The 18,460-nt window shown below is 39.8% G+C and overlaps 2 protein-coding genes across 2 annotated transcripts; both read left to right on the top strand.

Moving 5' to 3' along the window:
- The first annotated feature begins 1,981 nt into the window (after positions 1 to 1,981).
- Positions 1,982 to 4,269, top strand: LOC145784882 (uncharacterized). Its single transcript, XM_082596716.1, has 4 exons — positions 1,982 to 2,122; positions 2,495 to 2,535; positions 3,405 to 3,549; positions 3,794 to 4,269. Exons 1-4 carry the CDS (start codon positions 2,065 to 2,067, stop codon positions 3,877 to 3,879), a joined length of 330 nt encoding a protein of 109 aa, XP_082452842.1. The 5' UTR covers positions 1,982 to 2,064; the 3' UTR covers positions 3,880 to 4,269.
- Positions 4,270 to 8,372: 4,103 nt separating this feature from the next.
- On the top strand, positions 8,373 to 14,995 carry LOC145784496 (uncharacterized). Its single transcript, XM_082596324.1, has 9 exons — positions 8,373 to 8,513; positions 8,744 to 8,892; positions 9,197 to 9,353; positions 9,887 to 10,037; positions 10,898 to 10,991; positions 11,533 to 11,631; positions 12,610 to 12,642; positions 13,778 to 13,862; positions 14,696 to 14,995. Exons 1-9 carry the CDS (start codon positions 8,444 to 8,446, stop codon positions 14,767 to 14,769), a joined length of 912 nt encoding a protein of 303 aa, XP_082452450.1. The 5' UTR covers positions 8,373 to 8,443; the 3' UTR covers positions 14,770 to 14,995.
- Positions 14,996 to 18,460: the final 3,465 nt, after the last annotated feature.

Genomic DNA, 18,460 nt, shown 5'->3' with positions numbered 1-18,460 from the left:
GTTCCGGACTGAATGAACATCTCGCCTGATGCCTGCGTCACCATTGTCTGACCGCGTAGAGCTCTTGCAGTGTCTTAAACAAGTCTCAAAGGATATGTTCGCAAAACTGCTCATTGATTTCTTGGAAGTCGTCGACTCCCGCCCGAACAGTGAAAGCGATACTAACCTTTTTCTTTCTTCGTAATAATCAGGAAGCGAATGATTCCTAATTCGGAGTGCAGCTATGCGTCTAAGCAAAGTTGGATGAATTGAATTGGAGACAAAGGTTGGGCATGACGTCACAATTGGACCGATGGGCGCCCCGTGTAAGTGCTGACCTACTTATAGCAGAAGACCAAGAATTCTTGACTTGGCCACGAGGTGGCAAATGACATTGCAAAGTTGATTCCAACTTTGTCACAACCAACCTTGTGACGTCAGTAAACAAACAATCGACTTCCACTTCTTTTGTGACTCTGATAACTTTTTGTTAGAATTTGAAGACACAGATTTGAGAGATGATTTCGAACAGTTTGACGTCGTCAATTCTGACGTTGTGACTTTGAACGGGAAGCAAAGCGACATATTTCTCTTTGTCAGCCAACGTATCTGTTGAAGTGATCCAAGGACGTCAGTGGAACACTCGACCAGTTTGAATTCTTTGCAAACTTCACCAGATTAGTTGTTGTCATGGTAATTGCAATGTGCGGACTATTCATTTGTTATTGTTTAAACTTAGAAATTCTTTGTGCTTCAAAATTTTTCCTGACAGTCCTTCAAGTGAATGTTTGTAATTGAATATTTTTAAGACACTTTTCTTGATTCTTTTAATCTGAGGGCATTTCCAGGATATTGCCCAATCTGAAGATGGCTACGTCATAATGTATTTCAATTAACTTTTCGCTGCAGGTTAAAAGCGTTACAGCTTACTATGCATTTTGATTAATTGTTTACTCATAGTGGGGATTTAGGGCGCAATTATGACGCTTATATGGTTGGGGTTCTTATTAAACTGAATCTTGTTATCTATTCATAGCAATAAATCACCGCTATCATGATGCAGCTGTGACTGTTACTTCACAGAAGAGACCAGGAATAAACAGGTCGCCTATATAAGCGGCTGGTTCTAGCAAAAGTAGGTTAGGAATGATGCAGCGCTGGAATTAGCGCGATGCCATTGTGAGGTAGCAAGGATTTAGTTTGTGCAGCTTGCAAATATCAAAGATTAGTTTTCGCTTAATAAAACCATCCATTGTTTGGTCATAAGAGTATGGCTGAATTTGTAGGGGAAAGATAAGTTGAAGAGATGCAAGATGAAAGCTCGCGAGCAAGATCGCGTCCTCTCGTTGCTTCATCGCGTGAGACGAGGAACGCTCTTAAGCTCTTAAGGTTTTCTCAGAGCAACTTCTGTCGCAAGAAAGTTCTGGTAGTGAAACCTTCGTCTCCGGCAGAGGAAGCGCAAATATCAAAAGTTTAATATTCTCGACGGATTGTTGCGTTTGTGCTCGGGTTGAAATGTCATCCATGAAATGCCACCTATAACCGTGCCATGCGTCACAATCCGTCACAACACGTCGGGTGTTTGTTGGAAAACTTTGGAATTTTGGTCCACAGTTAAACTAAATAGTTACTCAGCAATTATAACGAATAATGGAACTAACGGCCGATAACAAGGGAAATGAAGAGAGGTAGTAGGCCTATATAGTATGCACTCTCACAGTGTTGCCATGTTGCATCCGCATAGTATTACCAGGTTCTACTATCACAGTGTTGCCATGTTGCACTCTAACAGTGTTGCCATGTTCTACTATCACAGTGTTACCATGTTGCACTCTCACAGTGTTGCCATGTTGTACTCTGACAGTGTTGCCATGTTGCACATGCATAGTATTTCCAGGTTCTACTCTTACAGTGTTGCCATGTTCTACTATCACAGTGTTACGTCTTCCCCTCGTCTTAGGGCTTTGGCAAACCGGCGCTAATAACAAATATTTTTACTCTAGGATAACAAACCGACTAAGAATTCATGTCATAAATTTCTAATCAAGTAAATAAATAGCTGAAGATTCAAAACTTGCCGAGAAGATGCTGAAGATATCGATAATGTTCATCGTCGTTTCTTTGGTCGTTTCATCTCATTCCAGTAAGATTACCTACTTTCAATCAATGATTATTTTTGAGTCAAAATAATATTTCGTTAAATTTCCACTTTGAAAAATCAAATTTCATTGGTTCTTTGTTCTGAGGTGAGGGAGCAAACCTCAATCTCTCATTGAAGAAAGTCCACAGTTTATTATCAGGAGTGGCTCCAGTGAGTAGGCTTACGGGAGAGGGCGATTTCTAAAAAGGGGGGCATGTTGGTCTATATTATTCCGACCTTGCAAATACACCGTAAATATTTTTTTCTGCGTCTTATGGGGAGCGCTATCGCCCTAATCGTCCCCCCCACCTGCTCAGAGTTTTGTATTTAATGCACGTTGCTCGTTCCACAACTCATGGCAATTTTTTTGTTTAGTGCCAACCGGGAACGATCAGGAACATCAGAGACTTCGTGAGGTGAGTTTGGCATTTCAAAGGAGAAGTTTGATTCAAAATACCAAAGTCGTGATAGAATTCTTTAAATTATGAAACTTATTTTTGTATTTTATAAGAAAAGTGCTTCTTTTAAACTTCCTAAATGTTCCTGTGGTTGGGCATAGATTGCGGTAAATTGGCTTGAAATACATTATTAGCGTTAAAGGGATGTGGGTATTTGTAAAAGTCATTAAGACTCCGATCGAACGAAAATAAACGACACCATACTCGAGTTTCACTCTTGTTTGGGACCATCAGTGGTGCATTTCCACGTGTCTTGAGCGGGAATCGAACTTCCAACTTGATGGGAATTGTAGACGTCTTTGGCGTGAGAGGGAATCGAACTTCCGTCTAGATTGTATTACGGTGTCCAGTATTCCGTTCTTAACCACTCTGCCACGTCTCAAACAATGAAGTTGTCAAGTCCGTTGCAGTCTGCAATCAACAACAGCTTCATTGTCGAGACGAGACTGAGATCTTGAGATGGCCCTAAACAATAGTGAAACTCAAGTATGACGTCTTCTATTTTCGGTCGATCGGGACCTTAAAGAAAACACGTTATTTAAAAAAAAACAACCGGTAAAAACCTTGTTTTGAAAATAGTTTGCAAACTGCGGATAATAATCCCAGCCATCAACTTGATGAGCTTCCCAATCTGAACTGTATAAGAGTTCAAGAAGCTCTCTATCAAACTGTTGGTTTTGTCGCTCTGTGGATTTGTGAACATATATTAGAACTGTCCTGGAAGGGGTTGAATTCGTGTCGGCGGATCTCTACTAGACAAAGTACCTGACACCAACTGCAGATGTCTTTCAATCACAAGGTAACTAAATTGCATTGTTGCTCAACAGTCGCCGCTGAGTCATCGTGTGTCACGTCACAAGAGGCGGCTGGAGCAAACAGACTCCATCATCGAAGTGTGCATGGCTGCGGACGCATGTAGTCGAAACTCTAGGACAGGCGAATATTGGTATCCCAAGTGCGGGAGACATCCAGGTGAGTCCCAAGTCGTGCAATGGTTGAACTATCATGTCACAAAGGGTCTCTGTGAGCTGTTAGATTTAAATAGATTTAATTCCTTTCAGTTTGATTGAACCTATAACTGACGATCACAATAATTTCAATATTTAGAAACAAAGTTTGATTATGAGAGCTCATTTTCGGCCTCACTCATATTCGTAAAGACCGTTTATTGTTTATTTGTTGCTAAAAATGTTCATTGTTGTCCATTGTTTTCCAGAAATGAAGTATCGATTGCCGTGCTACCTTTGTCGGTATCATCTCGGCGTATGTCCCCCACGCAAGATTCCAACCTCATACTTCTAACTTCCTTCTTGTTGAAGCCTTTATTACTTTTCACCCAACAAACGGGTTCTATTCATTGATTGTATTGTTTTGTACTTTATGAGGCGCCGGCCGTAAGCCTCTCCCACTGCTCCGAAACCTGACTGAGTTTAATTGTCCACCTCATAATGGCGCCAGAGTGCTCAGAAATTTATAGCTTTCCTGTCCGGACGAGTTGATTGTCGCCTGTCAGTCAGTTAGCATTCCACGAAGACGATACACATACGGGTGTTGTACGGAATGCTTCCACGAATGACCGATCAACATCCTCTGGAACCTGCTACTGTGATGTTTTGTTTGTTTATATATTTGCATTGTTTATAGCGTCGCGGGCGACATAATAAACATCTTTTGTCTGTGTATAGTCCTACACTCAATTGTCTCATTCGAGTAGTATGGTGATGCAATAGAATGACATAATGACATCACAACACATCAATTATGACGCATTACAAAAGGTGGCGAGCGTTTAATCTTTCCTCTTTGTTAATTTCCATTAAAGGGGTCATTACTTCATATTGAAATTTATTATTTCCCAATGAAACAAGTTGCTTGTTTACAACAAAGAAAAACATTTCTCCAACTGCTTCACGACAAAACTGCGCGCGACGCTTGTTTCATGGTCGTTCCTCGCACAGCGCTACAACCACACGCGACACCGCTATGATTAGACAATGCAGCATGAAAATAAACCTGACACAACTTTGTTGAAGACTTGAAACAGTTTTGTGGAAAAACAAGTTGAACCCTATCTCGTTCTGTGACCAGGCGGTGCTCAGACCTAGGTTCGATCCCTCGTGGAGTCAAAGCGCGGACATCAAGCGTGCGAAGTGTGTACCAGAGCCACAAAGGCTGATCATTTTTATTCTCGGCTCTGACAGCAGGGTTGCCAACCTGTCTTCACCAAAAAAAGCCAGACCTAGTCACAAAAAAAGCCTAAAAAAAGCCAGAAGAAAATAGCTGAAAAAGCCAGTATAAAATAGCTGAAACAGCCAAGAAAAAGCCAATTAGTATTCATTAAACATACACATATAAAAATTGCACAACCTAATAGTGTTCCACCGAACTTTGACTTCAGCGACAACGCAGAAACATAGTTAATGAAAAGACAAGCAACTAGAAAATTTTCTCGTTTCGGCTTCAAAACGACATTCGGTCGGACACTACAACCAAATATAAGTTAGAAATTACTGCTCCGATTGACGCTGACTGAATTTTTTTTCTAAAAAAAACGGGAAAGATAAAATTAAGCCAAAAAAAGCCAAAATTATGTTGGCTTTTTATTAAGTTGACAAAAAATCGATGAAACATGAAAAAAAGCCAGAAAAAGCCTAATTTTTCTGGCTTTTTTTATTTAAAAAAAATAAGCCAAGGGAGTTGAAAAACAGCCAGATTCTCAAAATCTGGCTTCAAAAAAGCCAAATTGGTCACCCTGTCTGACAGATTAAAGAATTTGGTTTCAAATTTTGGTGAGCTGATCTCCCTGGACGTCAACTAACGAGTTTTCAAATGTTTCGCATCACCGAGCACAGCGGGTGATTACGAAGAAGAATGTGCTTTGAGCAATAAATCAACATCAAACTATCAAGTTGATGTCAGCAGCAGAACAACATTTCTTTCTTGAATTGCAAAACTTGAGATCATCTTTACTAGCTAGCAAAAGTAACATTGCTTCAACGTCGCCAGGAGTTGAAATAATGTAAACATGTCAACATTTGCTAGCTGAGCTATGATGCTTCACTATCCAGACAACAAATCAACCATTTTTTACATTGATTTAACATCTGACATCTGGCGTTCAATCAATGCAAAACATAGTTGATTTTGAAATTGAATGGGGCAGTTCAACAGGCATTTAATTACATAATTTTAGATGTTCTACTGGTGCAAACTATCACAAGATGTATAAAGTGTGTCATCTTTGTCCTTTCATGTTCATCGACATCAAGAACCCCATGCCCCATAGCGTTCCCGCATTGTTGATTACTAACGTGTGACCTCTTGTGTGGCCTGGTTGCTGACAATAACATGTTTGTAGGTTCCAGCGACGATATAAACACGTTGATTAAATGTTATTAATGGTAGAAACAACTCATTGAGATCATTGAGGAAATCAATTCGTTTCCTTTAACTTTGTCACGATGACGTCATCAAGAGGCGAAACCTTGAACAATTTAAAACATGTAGAAATATTGTGAAGAAAGGGGCGTTCTTCCCGGCTATCAGCACAAGGCTGAGCACTCACTAGTACAGCGAGCAGCTGCGATTCGCCAACCATAACGGTGTAGCTTCCACGCTAGCCATTCAGACCATCCAATCAACAATATGTTTCTCGGCAGCCGATTTGTAGCAAGAATTGACAGCGATAGACACGTGTTTCGCCCATGAGGCTGGGCTCATCAGTATCGCACCGTATTCTGCCACAAATTTATTCGACCACCGCTTTACCAGTCAGTTTAACTCTTACATACACAGGTTTATGAAAAGATTTTAGTCTTTTGTATGAAATGTTTCAGTTAGGAAGGCGAACCTTTGTGCGACGCCCTTTGAAATTTCGAACGGCATGGCGTTGCGTGGTACAGTTTGAAAATCATTGTAAATACACAAATAAAGCAGAACTAATTTTTTAGTGTCGTAATTTATTAATCATACTGAAAATTCGGAAACTTTCACGGACCCCCTGAAAACGCCTCGGGGACCCCTTAGGGGTTCATGGATCCAAGGTTAAGAACCCCTGTTGTAGAGGCTCTTGACGCAGGGACGGTTACCGAGATTGACCGATTGTTGAAATCTTGTTGCGGGGAATTATTCCATCCATTAGGTGCCGCTGAATGAAAAGCAGTCCTTAACGTGCGTTACTCAGGCGCACACCTCGAGAGTCGAACCAGCGCCGCTTGATCTTGAAGCTTCTTTGTTCACGAAGTCACGCGCTAACCAACTGAGCTATCAAGGGGGGGGGGGGGGGGTTAAGATTTCTAATTACTTTGTTTTGCTTCCGTTTTGTATTCTATTGACCACGTGACCACATCATTACCACGTGACCACCAATGTATAAACATTAAACATCCGTGCTGATCTCAACTGGAATCGAACCAGACAATTATCAGAAGTTAATTAGAATACGCTGAATATACTCCATGAATGAGCTGCATAGCTAAGAAACGTGGTTATGTGTCAAGACGCGAGGTTAACATTTATCTCTCACGTAAATTCAAAATTGAAAAAATGTTGCTGACTGGTTTATTGTGAAAAACAATGAGGTTATAATGTTTTGCCAGATTCTTCTACGCTTGATTGATAACAATCAGTGAAGCGGAACAAGCAGAAGACAAAGAGCGAAGTCAGATGACCACATTCTGACGCCATAAAGTTGAGAACCAGAGACAACCAGTTAGCTCGTCAGGCTGCGAGGCACCGAGGTTGCAGGTGAAGTTGATGGTTCAAGTGGTTTTCATTCAAGGTACAAGATCACACTGAGGTAGATGAGGACCATGTCAGTTCAGGAATTCCTTTTTGTTGTAGTAACAAATGGTGAAGATTACTTCAATGTTTGTCGTAGAGAACTAAGAGAAGTAATGAAAAATAGTTTTTAAGAGTTATTGTGACGTTAGAATACATCAAGAGAAGCGCGACCCCTTCAGCGATCCCAAGAGTGGTACCGGGATGTAGCGATTGTTCCTGATTTGTAAACCCAGGAATCTTCCCCTCGTGATCCTTCATCAGCGTTGGATGCTCGTACCTGCTTCCGTATCAAGTCATGTATCTAAAGGTTCAATTCTTTACTTTTATAGACGCGTTTCTCAAACGAATCTTCGTGATAATATCCAGCAGAGCAGTTATGCAGAGAGCTGGTAATTCAGTGAGCTAGTTAGACGTCACAATGTTTTGGTGGTAGTTGACTTTGGTTGCAATTTGTTCGTTTACTCTCATTCTCAGTGCGAAGTATTTGAGATTTGTGTTTGTACAAATATTTTTGTTGCCAACGAAAATAGTTAACCTAAACTGAACAACGCCAGCATTGCCATTGGGCGCGTTTTTCTGGAGGTAGATGGATCGACCATAGACAGAAAGCAAATGAACAACTTACTAGAATTTAAAAAAAAGTCATAGAAGCAACATATTTGTTGACTGGAAATTGATGTAAAATCCAGCTAAGAACCAACAACAATCGGAAACTTCATTTTGTCAATCTCGGTGACCGAGCCTGCGTCAGTGATTCAAATGTTTACGAGTATGCAAACTGCCAGGATTAAGCTCTCAAAGACTTTACAAATCCGAGAATTGAGATTCAAAAACCAAGCAAGCAAGTTGGTCCAATCGCAGCAACTTATAACAAAACCACGCGTACTTTGTATTGCTTTGGTTGATTTTGAATCTTCATACCTTGTCTGTGGGTTCGAATCCCAAGTGAAGTTGAAAGCAAAGACCATGAATTCATAAAGCAAAGGATAACTGAGTCTCTTTGTTTTAGCTTTCTCTTACTCTTGAAATAATTATATGATTGTTTGTTTTATTAAAAAGTAGCTCGGGTCCGACGCTCCCACCCATGATGAAGATCGTTTTAGTCTCCACGCTTTTGTTGCATTTCTCTCTCTTTAGCGCCACCTCGAGTTCAGGTAAGTTGCAAGTAATTGTGATGAAACAACAAAACGAAACAAAATGCGCTTTGTAAAAATACGAAACTAATTATGAAAAATAAATCTTCAGTGTTTTTCTTTCACAAAATTTGTTCACAAATCCACAAGTCAACACATAAGAATAAAAGTAAAATGGCAACATCTCCTTCAAATTGTCTTCTTTCGTTGTTTCCTTCTCCAAAAAGTTTTCTAACAATATTTCCACGAAGCATGCATGAAGGCGGTGAAGGTCAACTCGGGTCGTCTCACCTTCCCTGAGGATTCGTTGTGCCCCAAGTACACCTGGCTCTTTGACGTCACCGATAGATCAACACTCGTCATCGACCTGTCCACAATGACCAACGGTGACCCAATAATGGTAAGCGAACTAAATTGCTGAATCTATGACGTGTTACTTGTTGATTGGCTCTAGTTTCCCTCAAACAAACTGCATTTCGGTGACGACAACTTTCAAGATGCTGCGTTTCTCTTCACTTGTGTTATGATGTCTGGTTTACTTACAAATGTCGGTTGGTGGCAGTGCTCATGTAGTGTGCACGTCATGCGTTTGCCACAATTTGTTTTGTTGATTTTGTTCCTACATGATTATGATTACGTCGTTAATTTCTCTGAAACATTAAGACGACGAAAAATAATCGCATTGAGCTGATTGTTGTCCCCAGGTGAAGTTGAAGTCATCACTGAGTGGCCCTTTCGTTGTGAGCGATCGTATCAACAACGAGCTCTCCCGACGACTCCGTATATCTTCTCCTACCCGTCAGGTGGCGCTCACCGCACCGTCATCTCGGATCTTATTCGAAGCACGATTCCGGATGTTACGTAAGTAAACCGGTTATGACATCTTACCTACTTTTTATGCGGTTGAGTTTGAACTTCATTAAAGTAAAGGAGCTTCATTAGAGCCACTCGACCAATCTCTCCACTTGAGCTGCCATTGTTACGTGATCTTGCATGGACAGAGGTAAAGCGACGTCCGCATCTACTTTATTACTTGTCGTCGTTTGAAACATCAGTTCGACGATAGAGACTGTGGTTTGTAAAGCATTCCAGAAGCCACAGACGCCATTATTGCAAGTGATGCATTGACTAAAGCTTGGATGACGTTTGCTTAGTAGAAGATAATACAATAAAACAATCAACAAATAAATAACAAAAAGGTGAAAACAATCAACAAATATACAATAATTTCGTTTCTCTTGAAATGAAAAAAAATGAAGGTATATTATAAACTTTTTCCAAACAATTTAAAATGTTTTACAAAAAACATACTTCACTTAAAATTTTTAAACGAGATTGGAGAATGAAAGATGCAGTCGCTTTGCGTGGCAGATGATTGATTGTGTTTCGAGCAGGTCGCGCTCCAGGTCTTTCTGCATCGGCGGAGGAGTGCCGGGTCCGGGACCAGAGTGTCGTCATCAACTGCCGGAATGACGACTGCACGTTCACCTGCAGATTTCCAGATTTCATTCCAAGACACAAAAGTGCGACCAGTGTGGAATGCAGGTGCGCTCCTCAGTTGAACAATCTTCATAATTGGGATCACTGCCCAGACGGCAAATCAACCGTTTTTTACATTGATTCAACGTCTTTCTAACTGGTTGCCGAAGTAGGTTATACATTTCACGTGATCATCTTAATCAATCAGGGGTTTAGGCTACAGATCAACAGCCTACAAATGTGTCCGATTAACCAGTGAAGTTTTCATGCGATATAATCGATATTGAACTTTATAGTTGGTAGCCACTTTAACATGAAACAATTCTGCCACAGTCACTGAATCGTTTTCTGTGACCTGAAACGCGCGAAAAGCAAATCATAGAAAGTAAATTAAGTGAAGGTTTCACCGTCGACAGCGTGGCCTAATGAGTTAAGGTTTGGGAAGTAGTCGTATCGATGGCGTGGGTTCGATTTCCACCCGTGCCATAACTCTTTTTTTCTTCTGTAACTATCAAACAAAGTTCAAACCAAGAACCAACTCTCGGGATGAGTGCTAGAAGGGTCGCAATGGCAGTAACTACTTCTACGTCATGGACGACGTAGCTTCTGATTGGTTCGAGGTTTCAGTGGCTTTGGCAGAATCCATTGATGTTAAAGTGGCCACCTCTGTAGATCCTTTACGGCAGTGTAGCCATTTTAGTTTTTTCTTGCTACATAATCGGCTGAATATCTTCCTAAAACTTTATGTAGTAGTTGTAAAGGTATTCTCTCTCCAATCAATACGAGATTTTTTCATCTTTATCAGCTTGTGATGTGTTAAGGTTTCTGAGAATTGTTCGAGTTTAAATTTCATCCAATGAAGTAGATTGACGGTTGCCAAGTTGCCTTGTTACTAACAGTGAGATATACTTTGTGACATCATACAGATCTGAAGACTGGCGCCACCAAGTAGGCCATCTATGCATGCCACGAGAGAGTCTGCGCGATCTTTGTTTCAGCGACGAAGGCGACACAATCAAGGTGATGAATTGAAATGTTGAAAAACGTTTTTCTTATGATAATATTCGATTATGAGGCGATGTGGTGACTGGCAGATGATTCCGATATTGTTTCATTGGGAATAAGATTCCAGGATTCCAAGATTCTCACATTGCCGTCATCGATCCGATCATTATTTTCTGCTGGTTCCACATATCTTGGAAGGGGTATTGTTATTTGGTTTAAACAGTTTCGTTAGTTATTGCTGATAATGCTTCCTTCCTGGACAAGTTGTTCTCTCGTAGGGTTGGGGATTGAATCCATCCCAAAGTGCTATCTCAATTCATTGAACCTAAAGTGACTTTTGGTTTTGCGTCATCAAACAAAGCGGTTTGGACTCAGTGGAAAGTAAGTGGTGACCGATACATAACCTGCCGCATTCTACTAATATAAAACTTCCCATTATACCTCATAACGTTGAGAGGCCAGCCTGGGAGCTTGTCTGTTACGTGCGTGTCAATGCGTGGTAGGCCACAATAGCGGTCTCATTGTTTTAACAAGGGCTTTTATGGCGTCATTGCAGTGCGAGTTCGACGCGGATGATTTCATAAAGTTTTTCAAACTTGAAGAGTTGGAGGCAGAGCATGGAGTTCCTCCTTCCGGAGGACCTCGGATACTTGGGGTAGGAGGACAATGCAACTCATGCGCTTAGTATTTGTTGTTGTCACATCCGGTACCGGAGTAACTTGATTGTTGCGTCGGCTTCAAAAGTGCATTTGGAATTAATTTCAAGTTTCTAGATAACTTTGTAATGTGGAATGTCATAAATCATTCCCACAATGAACCAAGGCAGTCAGTAACTCGAGTTTGTAGGAATTACAGCTTACTTTTATGAAGGCCATCTAAAAAATGTTGCATACTATTTGCTTCATACAATTTCTTGTGTTCTTCCAGTGGCGTTTGGAGCTCGTCTTGGGATGATTTTAATGTTTCGAAACCTTTCCGGCCCAACTTCAGTATAACGCCGCATATTATTTCTATTGTGCATTTGCAACAATTTCATTTCATTTCGGGGACAGATCTTGCTTTTAGATAAAATAGCTTCGTTCTTTGATGCATGTAACCTACTGATATGTTTCTACTATGTAATTTTAGAGGTGAGGTGTTGTTTTTGGGGCGAAGAAGCCTTAAACAATTGGGGAACCCACGGGCTTAAGGTTTCTAATGCCCTGGCTACATGTTGTGCTTGACTTTCACGAGACGGCAAAATAAAAATAAAAAACTTGTCGTGGCCTAGCCAGAAAACGCCAAAAGAACGCAACAAATTGTACGATCAGATACTTGGTGAACGTAGCCTTGGTGAACGTAGCTTGGTGAACGTAGCTATGGTAAACGTAGCCATGGTGAACGTTGCTTGGTGAACGTAGCTTGGTGAACGTTGCTTGGTGAACGTAGCTTGGTGAACGTAGCCTTGGTGAACGTAGCTTGGTGAACGTAGCCATGGTGAACGTAGCCATGGTGAACGTAGCTTGGTCAACGTAGCTTGGTGAACGTTGCCTTCTTATTCGGTGTATGGAAATATCACTAATATTCCGAAAAGGTGTTGTTTGCAATTTACTTATAAGAACATTGCTAAGGAAATTAAATTGTTTCATTCCAGGTCCACGGGAACAGCAAAGCAGCAGGATACCGAGTAAGACTCTTGGTTTTTATTACCATTTTGAGTTTCTAGTCTACCAAATAATTTCATTAAAAATTCACTAAGCTTAGAAATGCTTCCCGAGAATTTAAATGTTCTTTGATTTCTTAACTTGTTGTCGTCGTTTGTGAACGCGACAACTACCGATCAGTGCCCAATTTACCACTCGACCAGAAAGACTGAAGCCTAGGCCCTCAAAATTGAAGATGTACCACGTATATTTAAAAACGTTTAAACATAATTATACAGTATTATCCTAGTCTATTTGGAGAAGCTTTCACCTGATAATAACATGACATTTTCTGCCAACCGCTTCTACTAAACTCTGCACCAAACATTTCACGAAAAAAAAAAACATTTACCGAATCATACTTCTAACACCACCAAATAAAAACAGTAAAAAAATACTGAAAGCAAAGAACATGCATGCTATGACTAATTAACTAACTACTAACATTGTACCAAAGTACACCACAAACGTTGACTGAAGAACCGAAAGACCATTGACTAAAATACGTTGATTAACAACCACACCCCTAACACCACCAAACGAAAAGAATACCGGTACTAGAGAATAGCCTACTAGAAAAACTGAAAGCAAATAACATATATTCTAATCCTAACTAGCTACTAACATTTTAGCTAACCACAAACGTTAAATGAAGAGCCGAAAGAATATTGACTGACAACCGCAACCACACCCCTAACACCACTGATCGAAAAAAACACTAGCTAGAAAATACCGAGAGCAAAGAACATACATGCTAAAATCACTCAGCCTACTAACACTGTACCATCTGTCTTACTGACACATGACCGCTCCATTCAAATCAGTAGCTTACTAACAAGTGACTCTGCACCAAATAATTTACAAAAAATACATTGACCGAACCGCACTCTTATCAGAATGGAAGTTTAAAAAAGTAAGATACAGTAAACATGTTATTACCGAAACATAAAAGACTGTTAATCTGTGGCCCCCTTGAGATAGTGGGCCCGGGTGCCCAGCCCCTCTTGACACAGCACTGGCTTGGAGGCCTCAAAAAGAAATAGCCTAGACCCTCTCTTTACCTAAATCCGACCCTGTCATGGCTTGTTACGTGTTTAAAACGTTTTTCTAACTGCGCAGCATCGTCGAGCCAGATTCAGGGATTACGTTTGCAAGAGGAGAGAAGACACCGGAAAGTACAAGTTTAAATGCGCCACCCTTAAACGTGAGTGCTACGTTGGTTACGCATCGTTACGTGATGGTTACGGTTGAGTGGGTTTTCTTACCGAATAGTTTCAGTTGTTGGACATGTCGGCAAATAATATCGAATGTGAATTCCATAGAATTCAATTTGATTTATTTTTCTTTGTTGGAAAACAACAGAAATGATGAAGTTGCAAACAGTGTACGGGTACAAAAACCAACAAATAGAAAAGGTGGCAAAACCAAGACGTGCATACAATGTAGATTTGATGATTGTGGTTTAATGATTGAGTTTATTACATGTACTTTAATTATTATCCTTTGAGTAAGTGCAAAAAAAAAAAAAATTTGAGTAAGGTCTAGACTAGATCAAAGATAAACCGGCCACAATAACACAATGCAACGTGCACACTGCACAGCTGTAATGCTGCGAAACCCACACAAAGTCTGCCCTGTTGTCTCAGGCGGGTTGCAGCCTTGCAGGAGTGTGTGGATTACTGTCCTGGGAGCCAGCGGCGTTGACAAAGAAGTTAAAGGGAAATTTAGGACCATATTGCGAAATTATTTTAAGACTCGAGAATCTTTTTAAGGGGCCCAAACCTCTGATTAGTTGGGACCCAATTTTCCTCTCAACGTCACAGCCTAGAGCAGTTGCGCTTACACGCAATTAGCAGGAATTGAACTATGCGTTACAGGAAAAAAGTTAAAATTCGCCCTTTCAGATTGCGTCTATTTTGTAGTCTCGAAGCAGAAATATTTCAAAGCTTGAGGTTTTCAGGAAAGTGTAAATAAAGTTTGTGAAGGGTTTAACCCTCTATTTTTCCGGTTGTGATACAATTAACTTTGATATTGCAGGTCGGGTGATGGCAAAGTGCATCTACTGGCGCTACATGACGGCCTACTGCAAAACTGGCAAGATCTTCACATAAACTGCACGACGAGAGACAATTGATAATGACGTCGAACTTTTACTAAGTTTTTCATCATTTTTGTGATTTTGATTTATTGCTTGCTCTACTTTATGTAGCCTACGAATGACTATGACGACACAATACGTGTTTATATGTTTCATTTTGTTTTTTCAATTGCGTTTAACTTTGTTAGTTGTCATGAGGTCTTGATGACATCGTTTGTCACAAAAATGCTTATTTCTTATTTCGCGGCAGTCGATTGTGCTGTTCCAGTGAGTACTCAGCCTTGTGCAGATTGCAGGAAAGAACCATTCTTTCTACATGGAGAGAGAAAAGAGACAAAATAACTTTATCTGCTGGTCAGGTTCTTGGATAGTACACAATAAGCTTACATCACAATAACATACAATTCACAAACATAGAGTACGCGTCAGTGTTGTACAATACAATCTGATTATTCAGGAGCAGCGAAAGGCCATTTGGTCATATAGTCAGCTTCTTTCAATAATGTAATGTTCTAATGTTCGTTTCTTTTACAGTGGTAAAGTTACAAAAATAAAAAACGTGCCCAAAATAATTTATTTCCATCTGTCAAACAAAAATGACGATTTTATGTTGACCAAAATTATGAAGGGTTGATATTTGTAAGATTAGCAGGAAAAGGAAAACGCCTTCGCTCAATAGTGGACTACCACAGGCTGAAATTGAAGATGATATTTGTAACAATGCTCGCTCTTACCCAGAGAAAAAGCCTGATTAAAATTGTTTTTATTGATGTGTGCTTTAATAGCTAATTAACTTTAAAATATCGCAATATATAGTCTAAATAATAAACAAACAACCATATTGTGTTTGCAGTCAATCCGCATAATCGAACCACGTCGGGTCCAATTAAGCGGAATTGACTATTTTATTTTTCATCATTAACGTGGGGGAACGAAAAATATTGTAGGCTACAAGAAATCCAATGGACAAGGGAGTCATAAGTAGCCTAATAAATCAACCTGTACAGCACCCAACCATCTGTTTCAATGGTTGGGATGCAAAGCGAATAAAATTTACCAAACAATACTGTATCATGTTTCCAACTGACAAATTCCAATTATTAGAACATTTGGTCGAAACCGATGAGAATTGCGAATACATTGCAACTGCACAAATTCAAAACCTAAACTCTGCTCTCGCGGAATTCAGGTCACGCTTCCGTATTTAGGAAGCGACTTGACTGCGTAACGTTTCCGCTTTCATAAACCCTACCGCAATGTTGCTGTTAAAAAGCACTTCATTACGAAACAAGGCGGGAAATTAAAAAGTAACTCATCCTCTATATAAACCGAAAGGATTTCCATTTTAAAAGAAGACTTTCAAAACAGAAGAGGAACGACTCTCGAACAAAAAGTAAACTTCACGTTGGAGAATGTCGCTTTTCTGACACCCGTCGTAATAAACCAATTGAGTAGAGAGGATGAGTATTTCTTAATTTCCCGAGTAGGAATTTGAAACCTTGATTATTGTAAAATACATTTAACTTCAATATACCGGACTAGTTTAAATTGTAGGCAATTATACTCGAGATAGAAACACCCTAAATGATCTCAAAGTCTCAACGAGCAAAAAGCCAACAATACGTTGTGCATATCGTGATTCAACAGGTTTTATTTCTTCCATTAAGTGCCGCTGAATGACGAGCTTTCCTTGAAACGCGTTGCTCAAGCCTCAAGTACGCACCCTGAGAATCGAACCATCAACGCTGCTTCATCTTGAAGTTTCTTCATTCGTGAAATCAAGGGATTGGTCAATATTGAGCTATCGGCGCGGACTCAGGACTACCATATCCTTATCTTTGATGGAACTTGAATGCATGCATTTTGTCTTGTATTGAGGGCATATTTTCTACTGTACCACTTAACAATTGTATTGTCATATGTGATTATTAGGAACCTTTGGAGTTGCATTTGAAAGCAAGCTACTTTAATTATAATTTTTCAATGTTTTTTTAAAAAAAAAATGTTTTCTTTGTTTTTTATGCTTCCAATCATCCACTTGGGCAACTTGATACCTAACCCACTAAGAATGTAGCCTACCTTTCCAGTTGTAAACGTTCAGTCTGTAACATGGTACATATACACCAAGCCCAACAACAGAAAGCTTTTGAACATGAAAGAATCAAATAGTGAGTGATGTCAAGGAAAAAAAGTTATTACCGTACCTGCAAGTCCTGTAACGTTGTTTGAAAACCACACTGCAACACATTGTGGCTGGTGTTGCATAGAATGAGCTACGCGCTCATATCTGGGTTGTCGGCAAGACGATGACACTCCTAGGTAGCCTACTGGGGTTGTAAAGGGGTGGTCCGGGCACGAGACCTTTGTTCGATTATCGACTGTGCAGCTTTTATTCAAATAACGCAAGGATACAGCCTGAACTGGTCATCACGGGAGTCGCCTACAAACATGGCCGTATGAGAGTAAAACATTTTTTGGGGGGGGGGAGGCGAACCAAATTTGCCGAAATTTTGTCCTTGCATATATATTTTCAATAACGTAAAACTACTCACAACCTCTGAGGTAGTGCAGTCTAATAATAACTCTACAGTCGTCAACTTGGCCGTGTACGAAAACACAGGAAACAAAACATACAACAGCAAAACAAAGTTGACAGTTCAATTTTTTTTTATCATACATTACACCAGGCTTAGCTATAGCCGGTTTTTAATTGATTTTCTTTTTTTGAGATAATGGATATAGTTAAAAAATGTAAAAACGCCCTGCATATATTTTAATCTACTGTGTCATTTTTTTCAATATATATGCTGCATTCAAATGAGTTATGCCTTTCGCTATATTGTTCGTTAGTAGGTATGACGCTAAAACCAACTCGGCAACATGGCTTAGGCCCTACTCACATAGCGATAGATTGCCTACCAACGCTATGACTCTGCTGGCTAAAAAGCTTGGATTTTTTTCTCGCTTTGTAGATTTCAATAATAAACATAAATCACTTTTGTTAATGACATATTGATTGGTAATCTCAACTTAGTTGTAAAGTCCTACATATTGTCGAAGTACTTAGCTACACTTTACATAATGATGAATTCTTCTTTTATCGATTTCTAGTAAGGTTCAATACAACGTACCTCGCAATTTTGTGATAATGCACGTTTCTGCCGAAGATTCTTCAATCAGACCCAATTGACTTCCAACCTACATCAGGCAACAGAGCAATGCTGTTGTTGGCAGCTACACAAGTGGAGTGCAAATGAAATCACTAGTTCCAAACGATCACGCATGATCTGAAAATGCAACAAAACAAAACAACTTAAATGTTATCAATTAACGCGGAAAGACAAATGTTTGAAGTAAAAAAGAGTATGAATCACAATATATTTGAAATTCTTGACGCACGCAGACTACACATCTAGAACTGAATGTTCTGATTTTAGAGCGGAAGAAATATATTTTCGTCAAAAAAAAAACGCTCACAAAACACTCACATGTGCATAGGAAATTTACTTATTACTGTTATTGTAAACCTGTCTGCTTCAAGCAAATACCGGTAGTTTACCAAACTATACCAGGTTTGAACAAAAATGTCCCTACTTTTTCCAAGCACGGTCAAAAGAACAATTTTTTCAATGCATTTTGGCTCAAGTAGATGCTAAATAGAGAAAGGTGGGGACACTTCCGACGGATTTTCAAATTTTCCTTAA

The sequence above is a fragment of the Aplidium turbinatum genome, chromosome 15 (genome assembly GCF_918807975.1).
Source record: "Aplidium turbinatum chromosome 15, kaAplTurb1.1, whole genome shotgun sequence".
NCBI classification, from domain to species: domain Eukaryota; kingdom Metazoa; phylum Chordata; class Ascidiacea; order Aplousobranchia; family Polyclinidae; genus Aplidium; species Aplidium turbinatum.
Note: the sequence above shows the minus strand (reverse complement) of the source record. Positions and strands in the feature narration are given on the sequence as shown.

Bases quoted from the DNA above. Each gene is read 5' to 3' on its own strand.
- LOC145784882 (XM_082596716.1), top strand. From the start codon at position 2,065: ATGCTGAAGATATCGATAATGTTCATCGTCGTTTCTTTGGTCGTTTCA. The intron at 2,536-3,404 runs GTGAGTTTGGCA...GTTGCTCAACAG, and splicing joins AACATCAGAGACTTCGTGAG to TCGCCGCTGAGTCATCGTGT. The intron at 3,550-3,793 runs GTGAGTCCCAAG...ATTGTTTTCCAG, and splicing joins CAAGTGCGGGAGACATCCAG to AAATGAAGTATCGATTGCCG.
- LOC145784496 (XM_082596324.1), top strand. From the start codon at position 8,444: ATGATGAAGATCGTTTTAGTCTCCACGCTTTTGTTGCATTTCTCTCTC. The intron at 10,038-10,897 runs GTGCGCTCCTCA...GACATCATACAG, and splicing joins GCGACCAGTGTGGAATGCAG to ATCTGAAGACTGGCGCCACC. The intron at 11,632-12,609 runs GTAGGAGGACAA...GTTTCATTCCAG, and splicing joins GAGGACCTCGGATACTTGGG to GTCCACGGGAACAGCAAAGC.